This window comes from Hyperoodon ampullatus (assembly GCF_949752795.1).
Source record: "Hyperoodon ampullatus genome assembly, chromosome: 13".
NCBI classification, from domain to species: Eukaryota; Metazoa; Chordata; class Mammalia; order Artiodactyla; family Ziphiidae; genus Hyperoodon; species Hyperoodon ampullatus.
In genome coordinates this window covers 85,804,119-85,828,675 of record NC_136926.1, presented here as the reverse complement: position 1 = coordinate 85,828,675, position 24,557 = coordinate 85,804,119, and the positions used below count along the sequence as shown (strand labels likewise).

Here is a 24,557-nt window from a genome sequence, read left to right as displayed (position 1 = left end):
ACCGAAAAAAAAAAAAAAAAAAAAGTAATGCCCTTTTCTTTTTCTTCCGAGTTCAGAACCAGCTGAGAAGCAAGATGCCAAAGACGAGTCCGCTTTATCACTAACACGCTGATTGAAGGGCTGGGCTTTGGATCCAAGGCTGACAAGGGTTACTAGCCTGCCCGACGGCCTGCCCCCTGCCCACCCACCCCTCCCAAGCACTGTAAGCCTTGGGCAGCCCACCCACGTGGGGAAAGTTTGGCCCAGCAGAGCAGACAGTTACTCAGGATAGAAGAGGCTCGAGAAGAAAGTGAATCGCCAGTTCTTCCGAACTTTCCACAGACTTGCGCCGCAACACTGTGGCAGAAGGGAGACCAGGATCTTATGCCAGTACAGGTCCCCTCCCATGAAGCACGACGCCAAGGAAACAGAGCCTCCCACCCACGCCCTGACCCTGCTGGCCCATCAGCAGGGCCGTCGCCCCAACTCCGCCAGGTCCACCAGGTGCTGGAAGCTGCTGGAAGCACATTGCATCTAGAGAAGGAGACTATGACCCGAAAGGCCACACGCCTGATACGACATGTTTCTGCGGATCCAGAACCCGAATCAGAGTCCTGGGGACTCCCAAAGGTCAACAGCATGGCCACCGGCTACTGAGCAAAATTCAGAGGTGGGTCACACATGAAGCCAGTTTACACTCAGCCCTGGTTTTCTTTGCATTGGAAGAGCCATCCACCCTCAACTGCCAAGAACAAGCAACATTAACAACACTGTCAGAAGCCAAAACATTCGGAAGACTTAAGACCGAGCCTAACACCATTTTGCTACCTGAGCGCTGCTGACCAACATTAGGACATTGATGAAATCTTCCATTCCACGTAGCTCTCCCCTCCTGAGAATCATTCATTCCTTTCTTGGTTACAGCACATATACATTTTCCATCTTCCCCCCTTTTTACACCCTCTAACTGAGTTGTGTAAATAGACTCAAGATGGCAGAGTATGCCAGTAAAACCATTTGAGATGTGAATAGTCTACTGGTGGCTTCTGGCCGTTTCTGACTATTTAAATATATATTCTAAAAGTTAGTTGGTGTGCAATAGTATGTAATTTAGTCTCTTGCTCAGATAACTAGACGTGGCCAAGATGATTATTATACAGTTAACTGGTAGGAATTATCATCAGTCCATCTGAAGCAACAGACTCAATTGCTTTCCAATAGCCAAGGGGGGTGGGAGGGCAGGATTTCCAACATGTACTCCAGAAACTGGGGAAACGAAATGCTTTCATCCCACAGACTGTGGACCGAAAAACTCTCTTTGTTTGGACATCCCGCTCCATGGCCGGTGACCTGGCACTTTCCCGATGCCATCAGGCCTCGCTGGGCTCATCCCGTGGGGCAGCAGGGCAGACGGGCACATCACGTCACGTCAAATGGGAATCAATTCAGTGCGCTTGGCTTCTTGGATGGATGAAGTGTCATTTTTTCTTTTTTTTTTTTTAACACAGAACTATTCCCTTCCTACATCATCATTAAGTGTATTTACTTATTATTTTTTGTAATATTCAGACAACTACAGCTCTTCAAATACTAAAGGAAGCAGCAGTCCTGAAGCAGGAAGTGCCGGGTTAAGCTGCAGGGCCCCGAGGCTGGGCCCTCCGTCCTGAGCACCTCTGCACCCACAGTGTGAGGTCAGCCCTGGGGTTCGCGTGCAGCGCAAGAGGCGGCTTTCACTGCTTCTCCAAGTTTTCCTCAAGTGACGGCGGTGGCTGCCCCGTGACCCCGAGCTCAGCCCTCTCCACCCAAACAGCCAGCTCAAGAGAAAGACAAATACCGTATGCTAACACATATGTATGGAATCTAAGGGGAAAAAAAAAAAGGTCATGAAGAACCTAGGGGTAAGACGGGAATAAAGACACAGACCTACTAGAGAATGGACTTGAGGATATGGGGAGGGGGAAGGGTAAGCTGGGACAAAGTGAGAGAGTGGCATGGACATATATACACTACCAAACGTAAAATAGCTAGCTAGTGGGAAGAAGCCGCATAGCACAGGGAGATCAGCTCGGTGCTTTGTGACCACCTAGAGGGGTGGGGTAGGGAGGGTGGGAGGGAGGGAGACGCAAGAGGGAGGGGATATGGGAATATATGTATATGTATAGCTGATTCACTTTGTTATAAAGCAGAAACTAACACACCATTGTAAAGCAATTATACTCCAATAAAGATGTAAAAAAAAACAACAAAAGCCCAATGAAGGGCTGCTGCCACCGCCTCAGGCCCTTCCCCGCTTCTCCAGGGCTGATCTTGAGGAGGGAGCCAGTAACTGTTCTAGTTTGCCTTCTGGGGGAGAAGTCTGGTGCAGCCTGTTGACAGTCAAACTGATGCGCAAACTGGAGACACCGTCTGTTAACTTCCCGTTAGGACAGAGGATCTCGTACCCTCATCTTAAACACCTCCTTCCCTCTACCCTCCCAGCTTAATTATAGTACCATCTTTATTAAACTCATCTTCAGTATCAGCATTATGACTATGTAAATATTGTTCGTTCATGAACCAGGTGATTTGATTTTCTTTCTTATACACTTGTTTAGTTTTTACCGGCATTAATATTACCTCATCGTTTTTACCAGCTTAGATTTTGTAATATGCTGTCACTCATTCTTTCCAAACTATCCAAACTTTCTTAACATGTTTTCGATACAAATGAATATACCAAGTCATCCAGCACTCCTGTTCTTTTTTTCTTAGAGGTCTCCCTTTATCTGCTCTAATAAGAATCCTGGAAATTCCCTCTGTTGCTCCTAGGTTGATCTTCCGTCCCTGAATCTCAAGACGAATCTGCCTTCTGCAAGAGCATATGTTTCAGCAGCTTCATGCAGAAAGGCACACGGGAGGCAAACCTTTGGAGAGATTACACGTCTGACACGTCTTTATTGTACCATTATACTTGATTGGTAGTTCAGCTGGATATACAATTCTTGGATAATAAAATTTTCCCTAAAGAGTTTGAAGATATCCCTTTTTCGATTTCTAGTATTCAGGATTGTTTTCAGAAGTCTGATGACATTATTTTGACTTCCTCTGTGTGATCTTTCATTTTTTTCTGACAGCTTTCAGTATTGCATATTCTGGGCTTCTGAAATTCCATGTTGATATGCCCAGTATGGTTCTCTTCATTTATTTTGCTAAGCACTTAATGGGTCTTTCAAGCTGAAAGCTCCTATCACTCAGTCTGGTAAATTTTCTTGGATTAATTCTTTGATAATTTCTTTCTTTTCATTTCCCCCATTTTCTCTTTCTAGAACTTCTCTTTGTTTCAGATTCCTCCGTATTGATATTTCAATTTTCTGATTTGTTGGATCTCCTATATATTCAATTTCTTTGTCTTTTGGTCTCACTTTCTGAGAGCTTTCCTTGATGTTACCTTCCAACCTTTTGACGAATCTTTAAAAATGGCATCTACTTTGCTTTTAAGTTCCTGGAGTTCTTTCTTGTTCTCTTATTGTTACTTTTTAAAAATACAGACATTTGTTATTATTTCATGGAAACATGCATTCTCTTATTATCAAATTGCAGCTTTGGAAGTCTCCTTTAAATATGTTTCTGCTGAATTTCTTTCTTTTCCCCCTTCTTATATTTTTTCTTTTTGATTCATGTTGCTCCTTGGCCTTTCGCCGATATTTGAGTGCAGCATGAAGGCTGCAGAGTGATCTGACAGTGGTTGGTTTTTTCACTGGGAAATCCTTCAACATCTATCCATGGAGGTCTTCTCTCTGGGGTGATTCTGTTTCTCCAGGAAAGAATCCTCTGGTCTTCTAGCAGGGGTCAGTTATTTGGTTTCCGCTGCGCCGGAGCCCAGCAGGGGCAAAACTGGGAAGGTGGTTCTCAGTATACAGAATGTGCCCTGATCCCACTTTTTGCACGGCACCACCAGTCCTTGCTGTGTGCCCAGCTCCAGAGCTTTCCCAGTTGGATTCCTTTGGCAGAAAAAGCTTCCAGTCAACCCTTGGATTAAGAAGTGGGGGGCTGTGGAGGTCAGGCCACACCACCTGCAGCACGGATGCCCGAGTGTCTCCTGATTCTGGAACACAAGTGGCCCCCTGCTGACTGGGACCCCCGCCTGCTGGCGCCCAGGATCTGCTTTCTCCATTTCCCTCCATTAGCTCCACCCTCCCACCCCCACCTTCCTCAAGCCCATCTTTACCTCTGCTCTTGCCCACCGCCCTTACTCCCTGCGTCTTTGGAGGATCTCACTTTGCTATTCCTCGGCTTTCTTTTGTGGGTCTGGGGCAGGGGACACACGCAGGTCTGCGTTCAGTCCTCATGCCCAGCTGAGCCCAAGAAGTCCAGGCTGTCAGGTCCCCTCACGGAGACCGTGTGCACTGCGACCCCTGCCAATGAGCCCCGCTCGGCTGCCTGGCGGCGGGGTGGCGCGGTGGGGGGGCCAGGGGAGGCCACAGGACGCCCGTCCCGGCTCCTCTCCTGCCCGCGAACGTTCAGCGTGACTGAACTCAGCTCCTGGCTCAGAACCTTCTGAGGGTCAAAGGGCGGCGAGAGCGGAAGGGGAGGCGCTGGACCTGGGGGCGCTCTGGCGGGGGGGGTTCACCAGAGTGGGTGCCCACGATCCAGTGGGTACAGAAAGAAAACCCCCGAACGTCTACTGATACGTGTTGTTATTAAAAAATCAAAGAAAACCCGTGGACGGGGACGCCGCCTCACCGGGGCAGCTTGTCACCTGCGGTCACAGGTGCTGAGGGCAGAGGCAGGCCCACAAAGCAGAGGGCGCAGTGCCTCACGCTGCAGCTCCCCCGTGCCCGGCCCGGTGGCCTCCAGATCAGGGGTCGTGGTCTTCACCAAGCTAAGCCTCACAAGCTGTGCTGCAGACCAGGGGCTGGAGACGGTCCCAGAGACGCAGGTCCAGGGGCTGAGCCCACCCTCTTCCTCGTCGTGCTGCGAGCTCCGTGCCAGCCGACACCACTGTAGCTCGAGGTCTGGCCAATTTATCGAATATCCATTGACACACCACATTCCTCTTTTTGAAAAGGGGAATTGTGCCCTAATATGTAACAATAGTATATAGCCTTTTCCGTCCGCCAAGCAATAAAACACAGTTTACCTTCATTCCTTGAATGGCTCTATTTTCATGTTTGTGCAGTTACACTACTGGTGCATATGTAGATAATGTGTGTACTTGCACACGTCGGGTGTGAACAGCTTGAGACACACAGCCCGATGCCCCGGGCCTCTGCCTGAGCCTGCCCGCGAGGCTGTCCCTCCGAGGGGTGCTGGCCTCTGGGGAGCCCCCCTCCCACAGGTCCCGCACGCTGGGGCTTGGTGTAGGGTTGGCTGTGCCTCCGAAGGCGCGGGGGCCCAGCTTTCTGTGCAGGAGAATGAGGAAGGGAGCAGGCGGCAGGACGGGGCACAACAGCCACCCACAGGCCACGTGGGGGCCCCAGAACTGCTCCTGGGCCGTTGCTGCATCTTCCCAGGGAAGATGGACGGGACAACTTCCCTGGGACGACTCCTCCGTCAGAACCCAAGACCCCCAAGCGTGCTCTTCCACTTTCAGAGGCACAGCTGCTGAGCCTGAAAACCGACGACGACCTTTGCAAAGATGGTTTGCGCAGAACCCAGCCTTCAAGGGGCATGTGGGTTAGGGGGCACCTCCTCCCAGCAGGAGTCCTGCCCTCCACAGGGTCCTCAGGGGAGGGGTCGGGGAGAGGAGGCCGTTTCGGGAGAGACGCTGGTGTCTGGGCCGCTTCTCCAGCTGCCCTCCCCAGGCCTGAGCCTGGACAGCCCTCACCGCCATCCCAGGGGCCCGGGCCTCCGGCCGGACTGGCTCCGCCTGCATCTCCCTTGGGAGAGTCCCCACCACGGCATCCCGGGGCTGGCCTTCTTCTGGGATTGAGGGGCCCAGGGTGGGCTCGGGGCCTGGAAAACCCAAACCACATTCACGAGAGGAAGACACAGAAACATGCATCAGTGAGCAGATTCCAGCTGTCACAAGTGGAGAAGTAAGTGGAGGAGAGAAGCATCCAGGGAAAGCCGAGATGAACCAGCAGTCCCCTGCCTCCCGTCCCTTCAGAGGAAACCTGCCTGGATCAGCGTCTGGATCACAGAGCACCTGAGAGCCGCTCGCTGCTGCCACGTGCCAAGAGGGACACCAGTATGCTGACCTCAGGGACCAGGACACAGGGCTGTGCCTCCCGTCAGCATCCTGGATGCAGGGCAGGGAACCCTCGAAGACCTGCTGCCCTGGAGCTGCTCAGGGAAGAAGCAGCAAGTCACCGTCTGCCGTCAGATGGTGGGGCGGGAACCAGGGCTTCTGCTGCCGGCTCCCCGTCCGCCAGACCGTGGGCGGGGTGAGGGAGTCCTCTCTGCCAGGAGCCCGCTGCCGGGGGCCTGGACGTGCGCAGGTGCACAAGGCAGGGAAGGCCGGGGAACGCTCCAGAGGAACGGGAAATCACGGTAGGAGGAGGGAGAGGAGAGCCTGGCCCACGGGCGGTGGGGGGTGTCGAGGGGTCCGACCCCAGGTCTCCTGTCCCCGCGGAGGACTCAGGCCAGCCTGTGAACACGCTCACCCAGCAGGCCGGCGAGCTGGGCGCAGGCCTTCCTGCTGCAGGCAAGGCTACCCCAAGGTCCACGCCAAGGGCCTGGCAGGCAGAGAGCGGCAGAGAGCACGTGCACGCAGAGTAGGGTCGCCCTCCCAGCCACGGCATCGCCCTGCTGGTGGTCTGAGGGGGGCTGTCTCGTCACCGCAGCGCTCCGGCAGCATCCCTGGCCTCCACTCACTAGATGCCAGTAGCACCCCGTACCCCTAGTTGTGACACCACCCACACTGGAGCTGTCCCACTTAGGACTGCACTGTGGGACCCCTCAGGTCCCTGGCAAAGGGACAGCCTGTGTCCCGCCCCATCCGGATGCATCCGCGGCTGTGAGCACAAGCCTTCTTCCTTAGACCATGAAAAGTGACTGGAAATTCAGCGTCAGGGGTTGCTGGATACCTGTTGTTCTTTCCACGGGATCCCCCAAGACTTCTCCCCCTAAGACCTGCTCCATAGAGACGCGTGGTTGGATCTAAGCCACTATCGAAGCTTCCCTATTTCAGAGGTACTGAGGCGCGAGCGTGTGCCTTTCTGGAATCACAGAAACCTGGTATTATTTTCCTCCTGTTGGCGCTTCTCTCTGGTCTCTAATGGACCAGCTTCATCTCGGGCCGCATCAGGGGTGCAGCTGTGTGTAACAGCAGGCTCACGGTCGGGGCTGCATGTCCTGCCGGTGCAAAGATCCCCCTCCAGAAAAGGAAAAGTCATGATCATTCAAGACCACCAAGAGCACCAGGATTTCTTCTCCTGGCATCAAGGAAGGAATAATGGGTGGAGTAAACAGCACTGGCCCAGGACCTCAGGGCTAGCAAGAAATGGGGATAAGCGCACAGAATTCTAATTTTAAAAGAACAGAGCGGGGCTTCCCTGGTGGCGCAGTGGTTGAGAATCCACCTGCCAATGCAGGGGACACGGGTTCGAGCCCTGGTCTGGGAAGATCCCACGTGCCGCGGAGCAACAAAGACCGTGAGCCACAACTACTGAGCCTGTGCGTCTGGAGCCTGTGCTCCGCAATGGGAGAGGCCGTGACAGTGAGAGGCCCGCGCACCGCGATGAAGGGTGGCCTCCTCTCTCCACAACTGGAGAAAGCCCTCGCACAGAAACGAAGACCCAACACAGCCAAAAATAAATAAATAAATTTATATAAAAAAAAAAAGAACAGAGCACAGTTAGCCGGGGCTCCACGGGCACAGACTGTTATGCTTCCCTTAAGATTATGGTAATCATGAACCAAGAGGAAATCTTCTGCCATCTATGCCCATTGACAAAAAGCTCAAAAGTCACCTTGACATGTACGACACGACCATGAGTGAACTCAACTCAGTATATGTCATGAGGTTTGGTCTCAGGACCTTCCTCATCAAGGAATCCCAGCAAAAGGTGGAAACAAGTAGAGAACTGTGTGTTGAGCCTCTTGACCAATAAGAATTCTGTTCACACTGCGTCTACTGCTCAATTCACGCCAAAGATTTTTGTTATTTGAGAAAATTATGACTAAAAAACCAGAAAGGAAGGCTTAGATGAAAATGAGGAAAACTGCAGAACAGAGAACTCGTGTATTGACCCACTCACTCACCACGACCAGCTGAGGACCCACGGTGTCCCAGGCTGCGCTCATAGCTGAGGGCAAAGGTGACACTGCCCTTGAACCGACACCCTGTTGGGGAAGCAGAGACAAAGCATAAGCCATCTGAGCTCCGTGAAGTGCACAGAGCAGGGAGCAGGTGGACACCCCTCACCTCCCACCTGCCCAGACATCACATCCTCGGGGACGGGGTGCGCTCAGTTAACATCTCATGTCGCGGCCAGAGCCCAGCCTCACCTCTCGGGGCCTTCTCCTCCATGAGGGCGAGAAACCGGCTTGCAGGATGCTGTGACTGCACCACTGTTAGCAGGAAAGTGCCTAACTGTAAAGCCAGGCTCCGTAACAGGCCACATCGGGCAGCTCTGACGCGAAAGCATCCTCACTTCGGTGACCTGCAACAGGGGCAGAGGCGGAAGGTGGACCCAGCCAGGTGGCTGCATTTCCTTTAGGGCTCTGGCCCCATTTTCAGATGGGTCAGGGTGGCTCTGAAGGTCCGCTGAGGCTTTGGGGAGCAGCAGGGCCAGAGGACAAAGGCCATCCTGCTAAGGGGACCCCTTCCCAGCCAACACTGCCCTGACCGCTTCCCATGCCTGGAGCAGCTGGCAGCCCCAGATAAGTCCGAATAAAGCTCCTCATCTCTAAACACGAACCCAGTTTGGAAATTAAAACACAAACGTTGACTTCGTGTTGCTTTTATCCCTCTACTTAAAAAGTTATTTGAAGAGGAACGCGAGCCATTCTGGAGCGAACTGGAAATGCAGTGACAGTGTGGACTGTTCCATGTGCTCCTGTTTATCCCGGTGATAAATTACCTTCTCATGATGCTGAAAGTCATGTTGAAATTAGGTCATTTTAAAAGAATTTATTAAAAGGTATTGCAAACGCAGAGCCGTGGAGTAAGTAAACGATTCCTTGACTGAGAGATTTATAATGGATTTACTTAATTCTCCTAATGGGCCTTTGTGACCACGTGATTGAACAGGTGGTTCTGGCCGTCTCCTGGCCGGGCTTGCGCTGTCCCACACCCTCCGCGTCCAACCGCGCTGGAGAAACCAGAATCCTGGGCTGAGCTGGAGCCACCAGGTTCTCTATCTCATGCGTATTTCTCGAGACGAAGGTTCCTCACGAGGCCGCTGCTTCACTGATTTTACAGACCAGGATCCAGGAAGGCAACAGTGATTAAGTGACTTCCCCTTATTTCCATAACGTTGTGCACTTGTCGCTTTGCTGGCACGCAGACGGGCGCAGGTGCCAACAGCTCTGGTCCCCATTCTAGAATCCTGCATGCGAATTCTTCATCAAGTACCTGCCTCCACGAAGACCATGCGCGTCCCTCCTGGTGACACAGGTCTTATACTGAGTACTCTGTTCCTGATTTCCATCTTCCCTGTATTAGAAAACGTTTGGGGTTTTCTCCCAACTTGTTGGCCGGAAATGGGGCCCCTGCGGAAGTGCAGTTCAAGAGCAGGACTGGAGGGAGGCCGGGTCCCGGGTTCACTGACCGCGAGCCACCTGGGCCGCCCGCTGCCACCTCACCTTCACTCCCTCCTCCCGAGTCTCCACAATATTTATTTCACGGGGCTACTTTTCATGGCGACAAACCATTATCCCACGGTTGAAAGCCCGACCTCCAATTATGAAAACTGCCAAGGGGACCACCAAGAGGAGACCGTCCCGCTCTCCCCTCTGCGTGAAAACGTCCGGCGCCGGGTCCTTCCGCGGGCTCGCGGGCGCACGCGTGAACCGCCCCCGCGCGAGGGCGCAGGGCGCCTGCGCACTGGCCACACTCGGGCCGCGCGCCGCCGCCCCCGCCGCCCCCGCCGCCGCAGCCGCCGCCCCGGCCCTGCTTTCTCTCTCCAATTGGAAGGCGGCGCCAGGTTTTCCCGTCAGCCGCTGCCACGTCTCCAAATGGCTTTTCAGTGTCAGGCCTATCAGGAAATTAACTCATCACGCAGTGACAGCTGCTAATTTTTCCCCTTACATGTCAGATGGATCGCCCGCTGAAGCTAATAATGAATCACCAAACCCTGATTAGAAGGTGCTTCCGAAACGTATAACTGCCATCTGAGCGAACTTTTTTCTTCATGTAAAATGATATCACCCTAGAGGAGCAGAAAACGGATTGTATTCTTCAGCGAGATGGAATAGGAGGCGGTTGCTTACGTGCGCTGCGCGCTCTCTTAAATGATGGGCTAATCTTAAGCAGTAAAAGGAGAGAGAATTTAACAGCTCTTTCTGTCGTTCGCTCAGCGAAGGGCCTTTCGTCTTTCCTAATTTTCTTCTCAGAACCTTCTCTGGGTTAGGAGTCTAAGCTGGTACTTCTTATGCCATTGTTTCATGTTCGGGATAACAAAAGATTTGATAGAACCGAGAGATACAAATTCTGCCGGTTGGTCACAGGATTTCCTAGACGCGGTGCTACTAGGCAGCAGGGCCCTTGCTGCTCAGAGGGGTGGTGGGTCCGAGCGGCGCAGGTGGGCGTGGCCAGGGCCAGGCCTGGACCTCCCCGGGGTCTTCTGCATGACCTGTTAGGTGACTGAGCAAAGATCCACTGAAGCTCCTCCGGGCTGTCTTCTAGGACTTGGGGTCCATGTGTCTGGGTTGAGTTGACAAATGAATGGAACTTTCAGTGCTATGCTGACAGCATCTTATCACATTTACTGGGTTCTTCAAAGCAAATCAAGAAGCAAGAGGAGTGTTCTTTGCCTCTCTCAGGTGATGTGGGTCTGTCTGCTTGGGTGTTGTGTGGGGTAGGACTTGATTTGGAGAAGCCTCCCCCGCTCGGCTCCAACTGTTCAGTGAGGCCAGAGGCATCCGGAAGGATGCCTGTCTGAGCCACGCACTTCCCTTGTGACCTTATGCGGCTAGAACTTTCTTTGTATGGAGACGGTGCTGCGGCGACTCTCCACCATGCACGCGGCATTGTCCACGTCCGTAGGCTGATTCATTCGGGCAGGGAGTCCTGGCTTCCTCGCCACGGTTCCTGGAGGCGCAATCATTTAATTGGCTGTAGTTTAATAAAAAGGTGTTCCTTCTGGATTACAGTCTCCAAGTGAATATTTCTGTTGTTTTGCTTTTTACTTCTTTAAGGTTCTACTGTCTTCTCCAGCCCAACCTCCAGGAAGGCTAAGGCTCGCTGTGTGTCCCTTGCAGACGATTGAGCTGCGGGGAGAGCGCCCGCATGGCCCTCGGCTGCGCCTCAGTATTCCGAGGCCCACGCTTGTGTTTGTGCTTCTTCAGCCCCTGCACATTCCAGTAGCTGTGTCGGGAGAGAGAAAAGGGAGCCCACGTTAACCCGGCTCTACAGGTAATTACAGGACACAAGAGCTTAGTGAATCCTCTGCAGTCCTTCGGAGCCTTGAAACACCTTCGGTCCAATTTTTCTTTGCAAAGGCCTGCTCCTTTCATTGTGCATACAACGTGATTGCTGGTTTGACACTGCAGGCTACACTGGTTTCATGAAGGATTAAATGCCACCCGAGACATATTTATCCTAAATAAATCACAAACGGTAAACTGCAGCATGTCAGTGTCAACACGCAGGACTGCGGCAGAAAGGTTAGCCGTACAGCACTCAGCGTGGCTAGGGATTAGCATCCGAGCCGAGGGCCGCAGGCTACAGCTAAGGGAGGAATGATCAAGAAGAAATATTCTCACTGAAAAACATAACCCCCCCCCCCCTTTTTTAAACGTGTATGAGAAGCTTGGCGAGGGGCATCACTTCGTAAAGGTCACCTTCATCCCGACAGCACGCGGGAGTTGCTGCTGTCACCGTTTGCCTAAGACGGTGGTGAAGAGGAGTGGAACTGCCCCGCCGTTTTTTAAGCATCAGGGGCCAGTCATACCCAGCTAGTTCTGAATCACAGTGTCAGACCTGAAATTGTCCCGTTTATTTTTTTGGAGGGGCAGCTGTATCAAGGGAGGTGCCCTCGGATGGGCGGGACTCAGGGCTCTGAGGACGAGGTCAGGGGAGGGGTAGCCGGCTGAGCAACTCCGCCAGGCTCGTTTCCAAGCTCACCTCTCAGGGAAGGTGTAAACGGGACTTTCGTTTAGACCCAAATGGTGCCATTTTCTCTTCCTTCTGATCCTCTCAATTTTTAGATACTAACCATGATAGACTACGTGACTGTCACCAGAATCTAACTGGGCCACGTGCCAAACATTGAGAAAACGGCACTGGGCCGCAGAGATGGCCGGCGGAACCCAGCACACTCGACGTGGGCAGATGGGGAAGGGGAATGAGTGTCAGACGCAGGCCAGTTCTCTTCAGTTTTTACAGCTGCCTAGTGATGAGTTGGCTGCTGGAAAGAAAATGTCATCATTATCTTTTAATGCTGTAAGTTTATTTCAAAGAAAAGAGAAACAGAACAAAAACAACCTTTGCATTTGCAGGAGGGGATGATTTTACAATTTTGGAAAAGGAAAAGGAGCAGTCGTATCAAGACCTGGCCATGAACTCGCATCCACAGTTGCGATGATCCCACAGCGAAGCACAGACAGTCCTGCCGGGGCCGAGGCTGCGGGGCACGGCTCTCTATCACTAATGTTTGATGTCGCTCTTTCACGTGGACAGAAGCCGCAGAGAAATCCTGCGAATATGATATCAATACTAAGAAACATTTGTTATAAAAGCAAAATATTGATACAAACAATATTTTCCAGAGTGCACATTTCGTATAGACTTTATTGTATGAAACTAAGTCAAAATTAGAAGCATTGGGTTTTCTTAACCAAGGTTTATTTTAACTGAATATAAACGCCAAGGCTTTTCTTAACCGTAGGCTTAAGAAGGAATCTTTTAAGCAGAAGCAACCAGGGCGATGACCACACCTACGATGCCTGATGGGAGGAAATTCGTACATGAAATGAACAGGCTGCCTTTGGTTTGGGGACGCTGCGATCCTAAAATTTCCAGAAAAATGAAGAGGTGCCGACCGCTTCGACATGGTAATACGTGTAGCTGCAATTTTTAACCAAACGTGTAATGAAATGTTAAAACGGCGACATGCTGGACTGCAAGGGCAGCCGTGTCTCAAGCCACGAGACACACTGTTGTCACTCTTCTACTGCTGGGGCACAGTCCTTCCACAACTGAAACGGGAAAGCATTTGTGGGGGGAACGAAAGAGAAAAAAACTTAGCTTCTCGTCAGCACAGCGGACAGAACAGAGGGAAGAGCATGGAGAGAAGAACCAAACAGTAGACAGACCTGCCTCCGGCGGCCCCGCCCCCCACGCGCGGGGCTCCCGCCCTGCGCGTCCACGTGCCCCGTGCGCGCGGTCGGCAGGGACGTCACCCGGCCCAGAGCCTGTGCGCGCTCCCCGGCAGCAGCCGTCACTGTAGCGAAGGCTTTGCAAACGGAGCACAGGGAGCACGCGCCTTGGGTGCTGGTCGCTCCGCGTCTGCCCTGCGCCGGGGGCGGGGCAAGGCTCCGGGCTCAGGCCTCGTGGAGTTCGCTGCTCTCTCTTTGGCTCTGGATGACCGCGGCCGCCGGGGAGCCCTCCTGGGTGTATATGACCATGCTCGTCAGCTGTTCCGTTTCGCCGGGGACCACGGCCTCGGCGCTGAGCGCGGCCCCGGCCTGCAGGATCTCCTGAGAGCCGGCCGTCTCTATCACGGTGTGCGAGTACACGCCCGTCTCGTCCTGCGCCCCCGGGGGCAGTTCTGTCACGATGTAATGAGTCGCCCCCTCGGGAAAGCCGCCGCCGGACTCCTGGACCATGGCCTGCACCAGCTCCTCGGTCACGATGATCTGCGAGATCTCGCCGTCCGACTCGGCCAGGTGCACGCGCTGGCCGTGGGCCTGGGCCTCCTGCATGATGATCTGGGAGCCCTCCCGGGCCAGCATGTGCACGGTGCCCTCCTCGTTCACGATGACCTGCGTGACTCCGTCCTTCACGAGCTGGCCGGCCGCGGCCGGGTCGCAGACTGTGAACTGCAGCACGCCCTGCACCACCTTCCTGAGGGCCAGCTGGGCGCGCTCCTGCGACGCGACCAGGCCCGCGGGCCGGACCGCCCGGCTCAGCGCCCCCGCGGGCTCCAGGGCAGTGCCACCGTCCTGCACGTCGTGGCACACGTGGATCTCGCGGGCCTCGGCCGGGGCTGTGGCGGGGTCTGCCGCCTGCCCTGGCAGCGGGACCAGCACGTCTCTGGGGCCGGCCCTGCCCCTCTCCTCGGCCGCGGCCCGGCCCTCCGCCCCTCCCAGCTCGGTGACCGCGCACAGCAGGGCGTCCAAGGCCGAGGCCGTGTCCGGTGGGGGGATTCCGGCCTCGGCCAGGTCTAGAATCCCCTGCTTGGTCACCTGCTGAATCGCAGCCCCGCTGGGGCTGAGGGGCGCGTCCATGCCATGGCCTTCCATCGGGGCCCCCACGACCACCACCTGCGTGGCTCCGTCTGCCAGCTGCTCCGGCACCCCCGGCCCGGGCGCCACGCTGCCCACGGGTGCCCCGCTCTGCCCCGCGGCGATGACCTGCCCGTCCTCCGTGATGTGCACCACCCGGGCCACCTGGCCGGCCAGTGCCAGTGTCTGCAGCGTGGCCGCGGCCGTCTCCTCCACGGAGGCGTCCAGGGCGAAGTCCCCGTCGTAGCCCTGGATGATGATGACCTGCTGCACCGACTCCGCCGGCGCCGCTGGCCTCCTGCTGCCCCGCAGGGGCCTGTCCTTGACCGGAGACTCTTCGGCCAGCGCGGCCGCCGTGAAGGGGCTGTCCGTCTCCACGAACGTGGCCCCCTGGCCCTTCAGACGGCATTCGTAGGACTTGGACACAATGCCTAGGGGAGACAGGGACCAGTTAGAGCCCAGAAAAACGACTTTCAGGCTTAAAAGTAAGACAGCTCTTCCGTAGAAGCTTTAGAACCTCAGCTGCTCAGAGCAGCCGGCTCCCAGCCTCAGGGCCTCGGGCCGGCACTGGGCGCTCGGAGGGCTCTGACACGGGTGCTCCCGGCTAAGAGCGGACACAGAGGACGGCTGTGCTGTGAGGGAGCGATGCCCACACCCCTGGTCTACTGTCCGGATACAATCTCATCGGCCTCCCTTCGCTTTTCAGCTCCTGGGGAAGGGATACGGTCGAGTCCTCTCAATTACGGTCATTTCTAACAAGGTACTCAGTCGGTGGTGGTGAGCGCAGACCAGTAACCGTCAGTAGCAGAATCTCCTAACCCAAAGGAAAAATCTTTTTTTTAATGTCCAAATATTAGTAGCTACAGTATATTTGTTTCTTCGACAAAAAGAATGAAAGCTCTGCATATTAAATTTATAAATAAGCCCTAGATAAACACAGCTCTACCAGTTTCACCTTCTGTGTCGGGCATTAAGCTGGGGGCAAAGGCGGATGGCCCACCAGGCATCTCCCCCATCCCCCACCGGGAGGCCTGTGGGCGAAGCCCCGGGCGCCCAGCCCAGATGCAGGGGCTCTGCCGCCGGGGCTCAGGGGCGGCAGACAGGCCAGAACTGAGTGCGCAGCCGCGTCAGCCACAAGAGCGGATGCCACTCTGTCGCTGTGATGTTTGGCCAAGCGCCTGGCATGCAGCCACCATTCAGCAAAGATGCGTTTGTTGAATGACTTAAATATCGTGTAAGGTGAGAAGCACTACAGCAGAGAATAAACACACTCAGGCTCACAGCCAGCCGGAGGGAAAGGAATATTCAAGCTCTCCCGTGGGGCTGGGAAGGGGAAGGGCCTGGAGACAGAGCAGCCCAGGGCCAAGCAGGGGTGAGTCTGGGGGGCCAGGGGCTTGGGCTGGGCTGGCTTTTAGGGGATTAGATAGCTTGGCCCCCGCCAGGCTCTCTGGGCCTCTTCTAACAGGAGGCACTAAGACATCTGGACCACAGTCTGTGGAGAGAAGACACCTGTTGAATGTTTTTAAGCAGGAAAGTAAAACGAGTGCATCTGTTTCAGAACTGTGACAGAGGGTACAGCATTTATTATCATCAATACTAGCCCAATTCCTCTTAGTGAAAACACTGTGACTGTTTCAGAAAATGCAGAGATAAGCCCTTGGGACAAGGGCATATGCAAAATGCAGGGGTCAGGAGAGCCCAGAGGAGGGCAGGACTGGGGAGACAGCGCCTGCAGGCTGCTGGCCTCAGCCCGACGGTCGGCCCCATCAGACAGCAACTGTCCCTCTCAGTCTGCATCTGTAGTCTGGACATCTGCCCGCCCAGGAAGGCAGAGCAGCCCTGAGAGGCCTGCGGCTGCCGCCAAACTGAGAGTTTCAAGCCCATCTTACAGATTCCAGGGCTGCAGGCCTGAGCTGGTCTCCCGTTACAAAACGGAGGCTCTGGCAGGAGAACCGCGGGTGGAAGAGGAAGGATGTGGGGAGGGTGAGAGAAAGGGGCGGGTGCTGAGGACGGCAGGGTGTGTGCACACCTGGCCCCCAGTGCCACCTGTGACACAGGCGATGCTTGTTTAGTAACTCGATGGAGAAAGTATGAGTGAAAATTGTTGTCTGTCCTCATAAAAAAGACAGGGTTTAAACAGAGTTCCTAGTTTCTCCCTTAAGTCCTTAATTTTCTATCAGTTTCTTATTACCGCCTCCTTCCCTCCTAAGTAAGAGAATGACCTCTAATGATCTGTAGTATTTCTTTATCTCAATGGCAACCACTTTTTAAAAATATTCCACTTTAGTCTCCCTCATGTAGGTCCTCTTTTAAAAGAAAAGCACACTTTACCCTTACCAAAGGAGAAAAAAGGATTAAGAATTATTAGATTATTATTGCTAACATCCCTTAAACATAAGACAATTTTGCTTACTGTGTTGGTGCCAGTCCGTATGAAAGCATTTCTTTCAATACAGAGTCCACTTTAAGCAAAGACCCAGACAAGGCCTGCCTTTCAGCGGGTATAGCATCTCAGGCAGGAACCACAGAAGCTGTTAAATCATATTTACCAAGAGGACACAGCGGGCTCACATCCAGACTGTAGGCAATGGTCCCGGATTGCGAATCGTGTGTGAAGTTATAAAAATGCAAACTCCCGGCCCATTCAGTGTGTGCTGGGATGTTTCATGTTCTGCGTCCACAGGTTCACAGGTCAGAAGTCTCAGGAAGCCAAGCCACCGCATCCCCCTTAACTCTTGAGGCCAGAGGGAGCCTCCCACTCGGTCGGGGTGAGGGAGCCACGGGGTCTCCCGGGGTCAGCGGGGGCAAAGCTTGGGGTGCGTCCTCGGGACTGATTTTCTGTACACCATGTACTTTCAGCCTCCGAGGCTCTGATTCCCAGTGAGGAAGTGAAATGTACAAGTAATCCATTTTTGTAAGCAAACATTAGGAACGATTAACATTTATTCTTTCTCAGAGAACTCTCTATAGGGCGAATCTTAGAAAGCTCATGGAACCACAGACTCTGTGGTCAGGAAAAGACCTGTGGGTCAATGGGACCATCTCCAGAAGCAGAAAATCCTGTTTGCTCATTCAGAGAATGCGGAACACTGGGCCCAGCAGACGCTGCTCGGGGCTGGGCAGACAGTGCGGGTGAACCAGGCCCAGCTGTGCCCTCACCAACCAGGCCAACATAAACCATCTTTTTTTTTTTTTTTTTTGGCTGCAGCATGTGGGATCTTAGTTCCCCATCCAGGGATCGAACCCATGCGCCCTGCAGTGGAAGCGCAGAGTCTTAACCACTGGATCACCAGGGAAGTCCCTACCATCACATCTTAAAAGCTGTTCAAACCTTCCCAGAGGACGGTCCCAAATGTCGCCGATTCCAGCTGAATGATCTCCCTAACTATGGCTTTCCCTTGTTTACCCTCCTAGGAACGGGGGCGGGGGGACAACGGGGACCACGCAAGCAGGCTCCCAGCCAGCTCTGACTGAGGTGTTCAGTGGCAAGCAGCCACCGAGCACCCACTGCGGGGTGCCAGGCGGTCATGGCACAGGGCAGCAGCCCCCACACTGGGAATCCTACCACAGGGGCTCTGCAAACTGGCCCAAGGTTATGTGAGCGCATGGAGAGTTTTAGGGAATCAGCCCAGTGTGTCTAAACTCACCTGCCCGGGGATGTGCCTGCCTTAGAGATATCCCCTTCACCTCCCTGTGACCCTCTGCTTTACAAAAGGAAAACACACCCTTCACCATGGGACCCTCAGGAGGATTAGAGTTCAGAAGATAAGCATGAGATCAGGTTAAACCACTCAGACCCTAGAAGAAAAGGGCTGAATCACCTGTGGTCCGTATGCTTTAACCTAATCATGTGGTCACTTTCCGAACTTTAATCTTCCTGAACTCTCTCTCGTCAGAGAGGTCAGAACGGGGCTCAGCGTAGGAGCAGAAGGCCTGCCCGAAGGGTGAGGCACCCCACGGGCTCTGAGTTCACCCCTCCACGTAGGCCTGGGTCTCACCTGGCGGGTGTCGCCATCTCTGCTCAAGTTGCCACCTGCTAGGAGCCCAAGATCTCCCATCTACCACACCTGCCAACGTCTTCCTCTGCTAGGCCTGCAACTCCTCCCCTTGCCTCTGCGTTTCTACGGTGGATGGAACATTCCTCGTGCCTTCACTACGCTCTGAACCTGATCCAGTTAGTTTCTGCCCATTCTCTACATCCAAGGTCATTTCCAGTTTAGAGTTTGGGGGAAAACAAGAAATATGGATACAAAACATAAAGAAGGTAGCCTTCCAATCACCCTCCCCCACCCCTCACTGATCACTGCCCTTACATTACAAGAGGAGGAACCACTGTAGCTGGGATGGAACAAACACCCTGCTCTTTGGTGTTCTCCGAGGGAAACGCTACAGGCTTGAGTCCAGGCAAGTCCCTTCGTCAGTCTGCAGCTGGACGCGGAACCTCTTGGGTGTAGAATTATCCTCTGAATCCCGTGCAGCACTGATAATTATGCCATCCTGAACTACTTACTGACTGAATTTGAATCCGGAGGTGGGTTAAGCCACTTTCAGACCATTAAGTGAGCTACGTGGGTAAATGCTGCCGTCACTATGGGGTGTGACCAAGCTCATCAACAACATCTTCACCTCGGCTCAGCCGGAGCCCAGTGAGCCCATCGCAGTTCATAAATGTGAGTGCAGGTCTATATTTGATTCAGCAATTTAATAACTTCGAGTGCTGTCAGTACTTCTTTGAAAAATAGCACCTATAAAATGTAACAGCCTCAATCAGATTGAAAAAGATTCACCCACTGAAGACTCTTCCATTTCGCCCATAATGAATTAATGTTGAGCTATGTAGAAGTTCAAGTGTCATTTAAACGAATGTGAATCTCTTCTGTAACTTTACATTCTGACCGGGCTATGTCCAAGAATTTACTGGGCACTTCAACTTCAATTTTTGAGATCTTTCTAGTAAATATGAACTGTAATGCTCACTAATGCAAATGGCCAAATGGATACAATATCTGGAACACAGCAAGTTTGTACAGATTTTATCCTTAACTGCTTAGTCACTATTATTGCTCCAAAACTGCGCAAATCTTTAATGAAGCACAATAATCAACATATTATTTACATTACACTTGACAGTTTTCAAAGACAACGTAGGATTTCAGTATGGTAATAGTAGCTAATCAAATAATGTGTCTAAATCAGTCTTTTTGGGATCTGTTTCCAATAGGACGATAAGTAGCTTTGCGTAGAACGTGCAAATGCGGGTGAAATGCAGCCTTATGCCTGTGTGTGAAATCCCAACTCACTGCTTGTTTGCTTTCCTTCACGAGTACAGAGGTATTTTACTGCCTTCCCATAGCTCAACGCATTGAAAGTTTACAACTCGGTTGAAATGTAAAGAGTTCTTTTCGGGGGTGGGGCGCGGTTTGAGGAGCTGTTTTCAGGGAGGTGCTTTCTAATTAGGCTCGCTTCTCCAGAAGGTTTTTGTGGAGCTCAGTTCCTTCTCACCTGTCCTCTTTGAAGAGGACATCTCCAGAGCTGAAAACACAAGCTCCGTCACGCAGGAGCGGAGGGGTTAAGCTGCAGACTCACGCTCCCCGGAACCGTGCTAATGGCTCTGTTCTGCTGTCTGCCGAGCTGCTGGGAAGCTACAAATAGGGTTTAGTACCTGACTACTTCCTTTTTGTGTGTGTGTGTTATTCTTTCGTTACTGTCATCATTTTTTCTCACAGAATAAATACCTTATGCTTTTGTTAAGCTTACATTTAATTAAAACGTACGGAATTTGTGCAGTAAACTCAAATGAAACAAATAAAACAAGGCCCCCTCTCTTGAAGGCATACGTTGTGAATGAAAAATGTCATTACAGACTAAAAAATTTTGCAGTAAACAGGGCCTACAGAGAGAAGTTTCCCCTGTAATGACATCCATAAAATACACAAATGGCACTTTTAGCACCATCCTGAATATGGCATTTTCTGTGCTCTATACACAATCTAAATGGTTTGCTCATAGAGCATAATACTCCATTGGGTTTATAGAACAATCAATGTTCCATAAAATGATGTATTTATCCAGTCGTAGGCTCAGCAGTTACTGGCGTGTGGCACCGCAGGACAGAGGCCGCGCTCGCACGCGGGCTGCAAACCTCGGCTCACCTCAACGGCTTCATCTCATCTGTGTCAAGTAATTTGTTGAAGACTCAGCTTGGCTTAAAAAAAAAACTTGTAATAAAAATTCATAGAGTTTTCAGGAGAATGAAAGCTGATGACAATAGAAAGGTCACATTGTGTCTCCACTAAAGGGGTCAAAGGTCATGAGCAGTTCTAAAACCGAAAGTAGATTTCATGCATCGCCTAGCAGATAAAGATGGCATTAAAAGGACTTGTGTGGCTGAAATGTCGACCGCGCCAGGGAAGCCTGTGCTAATATCTGATGTGAGCCACTTTGCTGCCACCAGCCAGCATTTATTTTACATTTCTAAGCTACTCCTGAAACGGTATTACGTGTTTATACACTGCTAGGTTATGTCTCAGACACCGTGTGTGTTTTAGATTTTATATTTAGGGAGCGCCCTAAGCTTGAAAATGCTAGGCTGCCTCACCGTCATAATTAAAGCACCTCAGATATGACGCAAGTAAAAAAGTAATGCCTTTTCTATAAAAATTTGGGGCACACATGACACTGTGATTCTTAAGCCACATACAATTTTCCTCAACTTCAGTTTTAAGATGTAATTTTAACAAGAATGTTACGAAGTCACACTGAATGTCTATTAAAATGAAACAATATTAACAGATTAGGCTAATAAATTAGAGCCGTATTTTAACGTCACAAAAGCTTCTAAGTTTCTCAAGTGAAAGCAGGAAAAATGACAAATTAAAATTCAATGAAATATAACCTTTTAGAAATTTCAAAGCAGGGAATAAATTATTCTTATAATGGCAGTCACCAATAGTATAGCCAGTCAAATTGATATCAATAACGGCTCTATAATGTATTCATTTTTTTGGACAATAATAATAACCGGTATTCTGGTATTCCTGCAGGAAGCGCCCCCTGCAGCCCAGGCTTGAATAAGTGCCCGATGCTCCCCACACAGAGAATGCTCTACACCCTGGCATCCCTGCAGAAAACCCCGACCCAGTCGTTCAGGAAAGACGATCACAGCCAGTGTGGTCCAGGATCCTAGTGGGCTGTGGACCAAAAGGACAATTTCACCATCTTTTTCTCTTTTTTTGAGAGAGAGAACAAAGGACGGTTAGTACCTTATGTCTATTATTTTCACAGGTTAGAAATGCATTCTGGTCAATGTTAATAAAATTCACACACAATTTTGTGGAGACACAAAATTAAAATTATCTTCAGATTTTGGCATGCTTGCTAAATGTGATCGCTATACAAGTGAGATTTATTTCAGAGCACAGGCTTGTGCTGGTCATTCTGAAACCTACACTGCTGTGCACTGGCCTAAGGATGTGTTAAATACACGACATCCCGATAAATAATTTTGGTAATTATCTGCTTTATGCCACAAATAAGCACAACGGTCTGTGTTAGAGTTATAGTCAAAGTCATCACTCTGGCCTTCATTTCATGAAGGCCATTATGTCACAAGAGATGAGAAAAATTATTTTTCTGTGAAAAATTAACTGAAGTCCACATCATTTCTGAGAAGCTTTCACATAGGTTCAAACATACAGTTTTATAAGACACGCCGTGCGATTTTTACTGAAGGAAGATGTACAATAAGGCAGGACCCAGATTTAGGTAACAAAAGTCTTAGTCCTTTTTTCCTCAATTATCACTAGTAGTACACTTAGAACTCGCAGCGATCAAAGATAACCAGATAAGACCCCTGAAAGAAATTCTAAGATATCCAGGAAAAACCAAGAATAAATTTAATGTCAAGTTGGAAATGCAGAACCAGCCAGGTTTCTAACTTTGCGTGGAGGGTCTCCACGGGCCTCGGTATTTCCATGGGCACTGAACAGTGACAAAGAGTAAAAGACAATATTTTACCTTTAAAGTCACAAACCCTAAGAAATTTTGTATTATATCAGACCCTTAGGTATATATTATCACTCCCCTGCAAGAAGATCTAATGGGAATCACATACACAAATCTCACTCAGGAAGATGAGTCCTTTAAGGTCATCTTGACAGGCTTCTGGGGACGGATGCTGCGGGGAGGGCATGTTAACTGTTTCTCTGCTCCTGCCGTGGCCTGTCCACCAGGATGTGACCACAGAACTTTGGAAATTTGACTCGTGACAGAAATAGTGTCATCACGCTTCAAAAATGTGACAAAAGGGGACTAAAGTTAGAAGGTAAGGTGCCCTGATCTCGTCATTCACCCACAAAGAGCACTTCTTAAAACAGCCAGTTGGTTTACTAGCAGAAAGCGCTCAGATGCCTTGAACAAGCTAGGGAGGGCGGGGGCTGTGTGTGTCAGTGCACTTGGCATCCTGCATTCATTCTGGGGGTCACGGTGGGCCCTGGCCACCATGGGGAACCCATCTGGGACACTCGTGCGCTTCCCCAGTGCGGCTCTCACCCTGCGCCTCCGACCTCACCTGTCTCGTGCTCGTGGTACCAGCTGATGAAAGGTAAACTGCGCCCCACACGCTTTCATTTGGGGAGCTTGGGGGCTTGAACAAGCAGTGGAGTTTTAGGCCAGCAGCATTTCTGAAGGCCTTCGAAGACTCCAGATAAACAGCAGCCCTGTCTGTTTACTGCAAGGCTGCCTCCGTTTGACTTAAAGATGTTAACTTAGACTAGCACTGACATTCTTTGTGGAGTTGCGGAATCAGAAAGTTAGATAGCCCGGCGATCTCTTCCTAAGTGTCCTCTGACCGCTTATAAAACTCCCCATACAGATAACGCAGTATTAGGAGACAAGGCCTAGTTTTCGGAAGTTGTAACTGTTACGCGCACTTAAAAGGTAAAATTATGCAACTAAGAAGCCCAGCCAAGCCGTTAGTGGGCCTCTGCTAACAAGGCTGACTTCACAGGCCAACAGCAGATTAAACTGGCCTCTCTTGTTTCTCTGGCAAACCCTATAAAAAATCACATTCACTTTTGGAGGCAGGCTCAGATTTCCCGTGTTTCACAGACACCTTCCTATCTTTGCTGAGGAAAGGAGAGCAGGCTGACGTCTGTCTCCATAGTAGACACTTTTGTAGGAAGGTGAAAAGCAAACCACTCCTCAGTCACAGCACAGAGGCACCATTAAAATCAAATTTACAGTACGCGGGGCCTGCAGCCGGGCAGAGCTCACTGTTAGTACTTTAATCATCAGCAGGGCTTTCCGAGGTCCCGCATCTGCCCACGGCCGAGCGGCGGCAGCGCTGCTACACTCAGAACGACGCGCGCTTCTTCTCCACGTACTACACGAATCGTCTGCTCTGGGCACGCGGCTGCTGCCTTCCCGTTAGGCTGCTGTGGGTGAGGGCGTCCTGAGCATCTCGTGGCTGGGACCTGCCCCCGAGGATGGGCTCTGACGACAGCAGACACCCTGAGTCTGGAGAGTGAGAACACGGGGCGCCGGCGCCCAGGTGTGGGCGGCAGGTGCCGAGGAAGGTCCGGCAGTGAGGACCTGACCACTGAGCTCTGAGACAAGCAGAGTCAACGCTGACTCGAGTCCATGAAAGTTCGAGTGAGCAGTGGTTGTAGGCCTGTCCTTCCCGGGGTCCACCAGGCTGACTCGGCAGGGGGGGCGGCGGGGGCTGAGTGCTGTCCTGATCTAAGGCTGGCCCGCCCGGCACGCGGCCTTCTCTGCAGTGAGGGCAGGACAGAGGCAGGGTCGGGGCTGGGGAGACTACTGGTCAAGGTGGAAGACAATGATCTATTTTTTTCTGAGCCAATGAATTCCACCATCTTTATTTTGAACATCTTCCTAAATACCTAAGTTAAACTCCCCTGTTAAAACTGCAGAATATTTATATGCCTGGGATAAGAAACGTTAAAACTGATTTAAAAATATCAAACAAAAGACAAATTTTGAGGCTTGAACCCTCGCTTTGAAATGAGTGGAATGAATGAAAATAAACT

General features: G+C 51.7%; 1 protein-coding gene across 1 annotated transcript in view; it reads right to left on the bottom strand.

Moving 5' to 3' along the window:
• Positions 1-13,608: 13,608 nt before the first annotated feature.
• The window catches only part of ZNF407 (zinc finger protein 407), a gene marked incomplete at both ends in the record, with an annotated part of 390,320 nt that continues 379,371 nt past the window's right edge, over positions 13,609-24,557 (bottom strand). The window contains one exon of the mRNA XM_079717645.1: positions 13,609-14,942. Coding sequence (XP_079573771.1) covers positions 13,609-14,942 — 1,334 coding nt within the window. The remainder of the gene's footprint in view (positions 14,943-24,557) is intronic.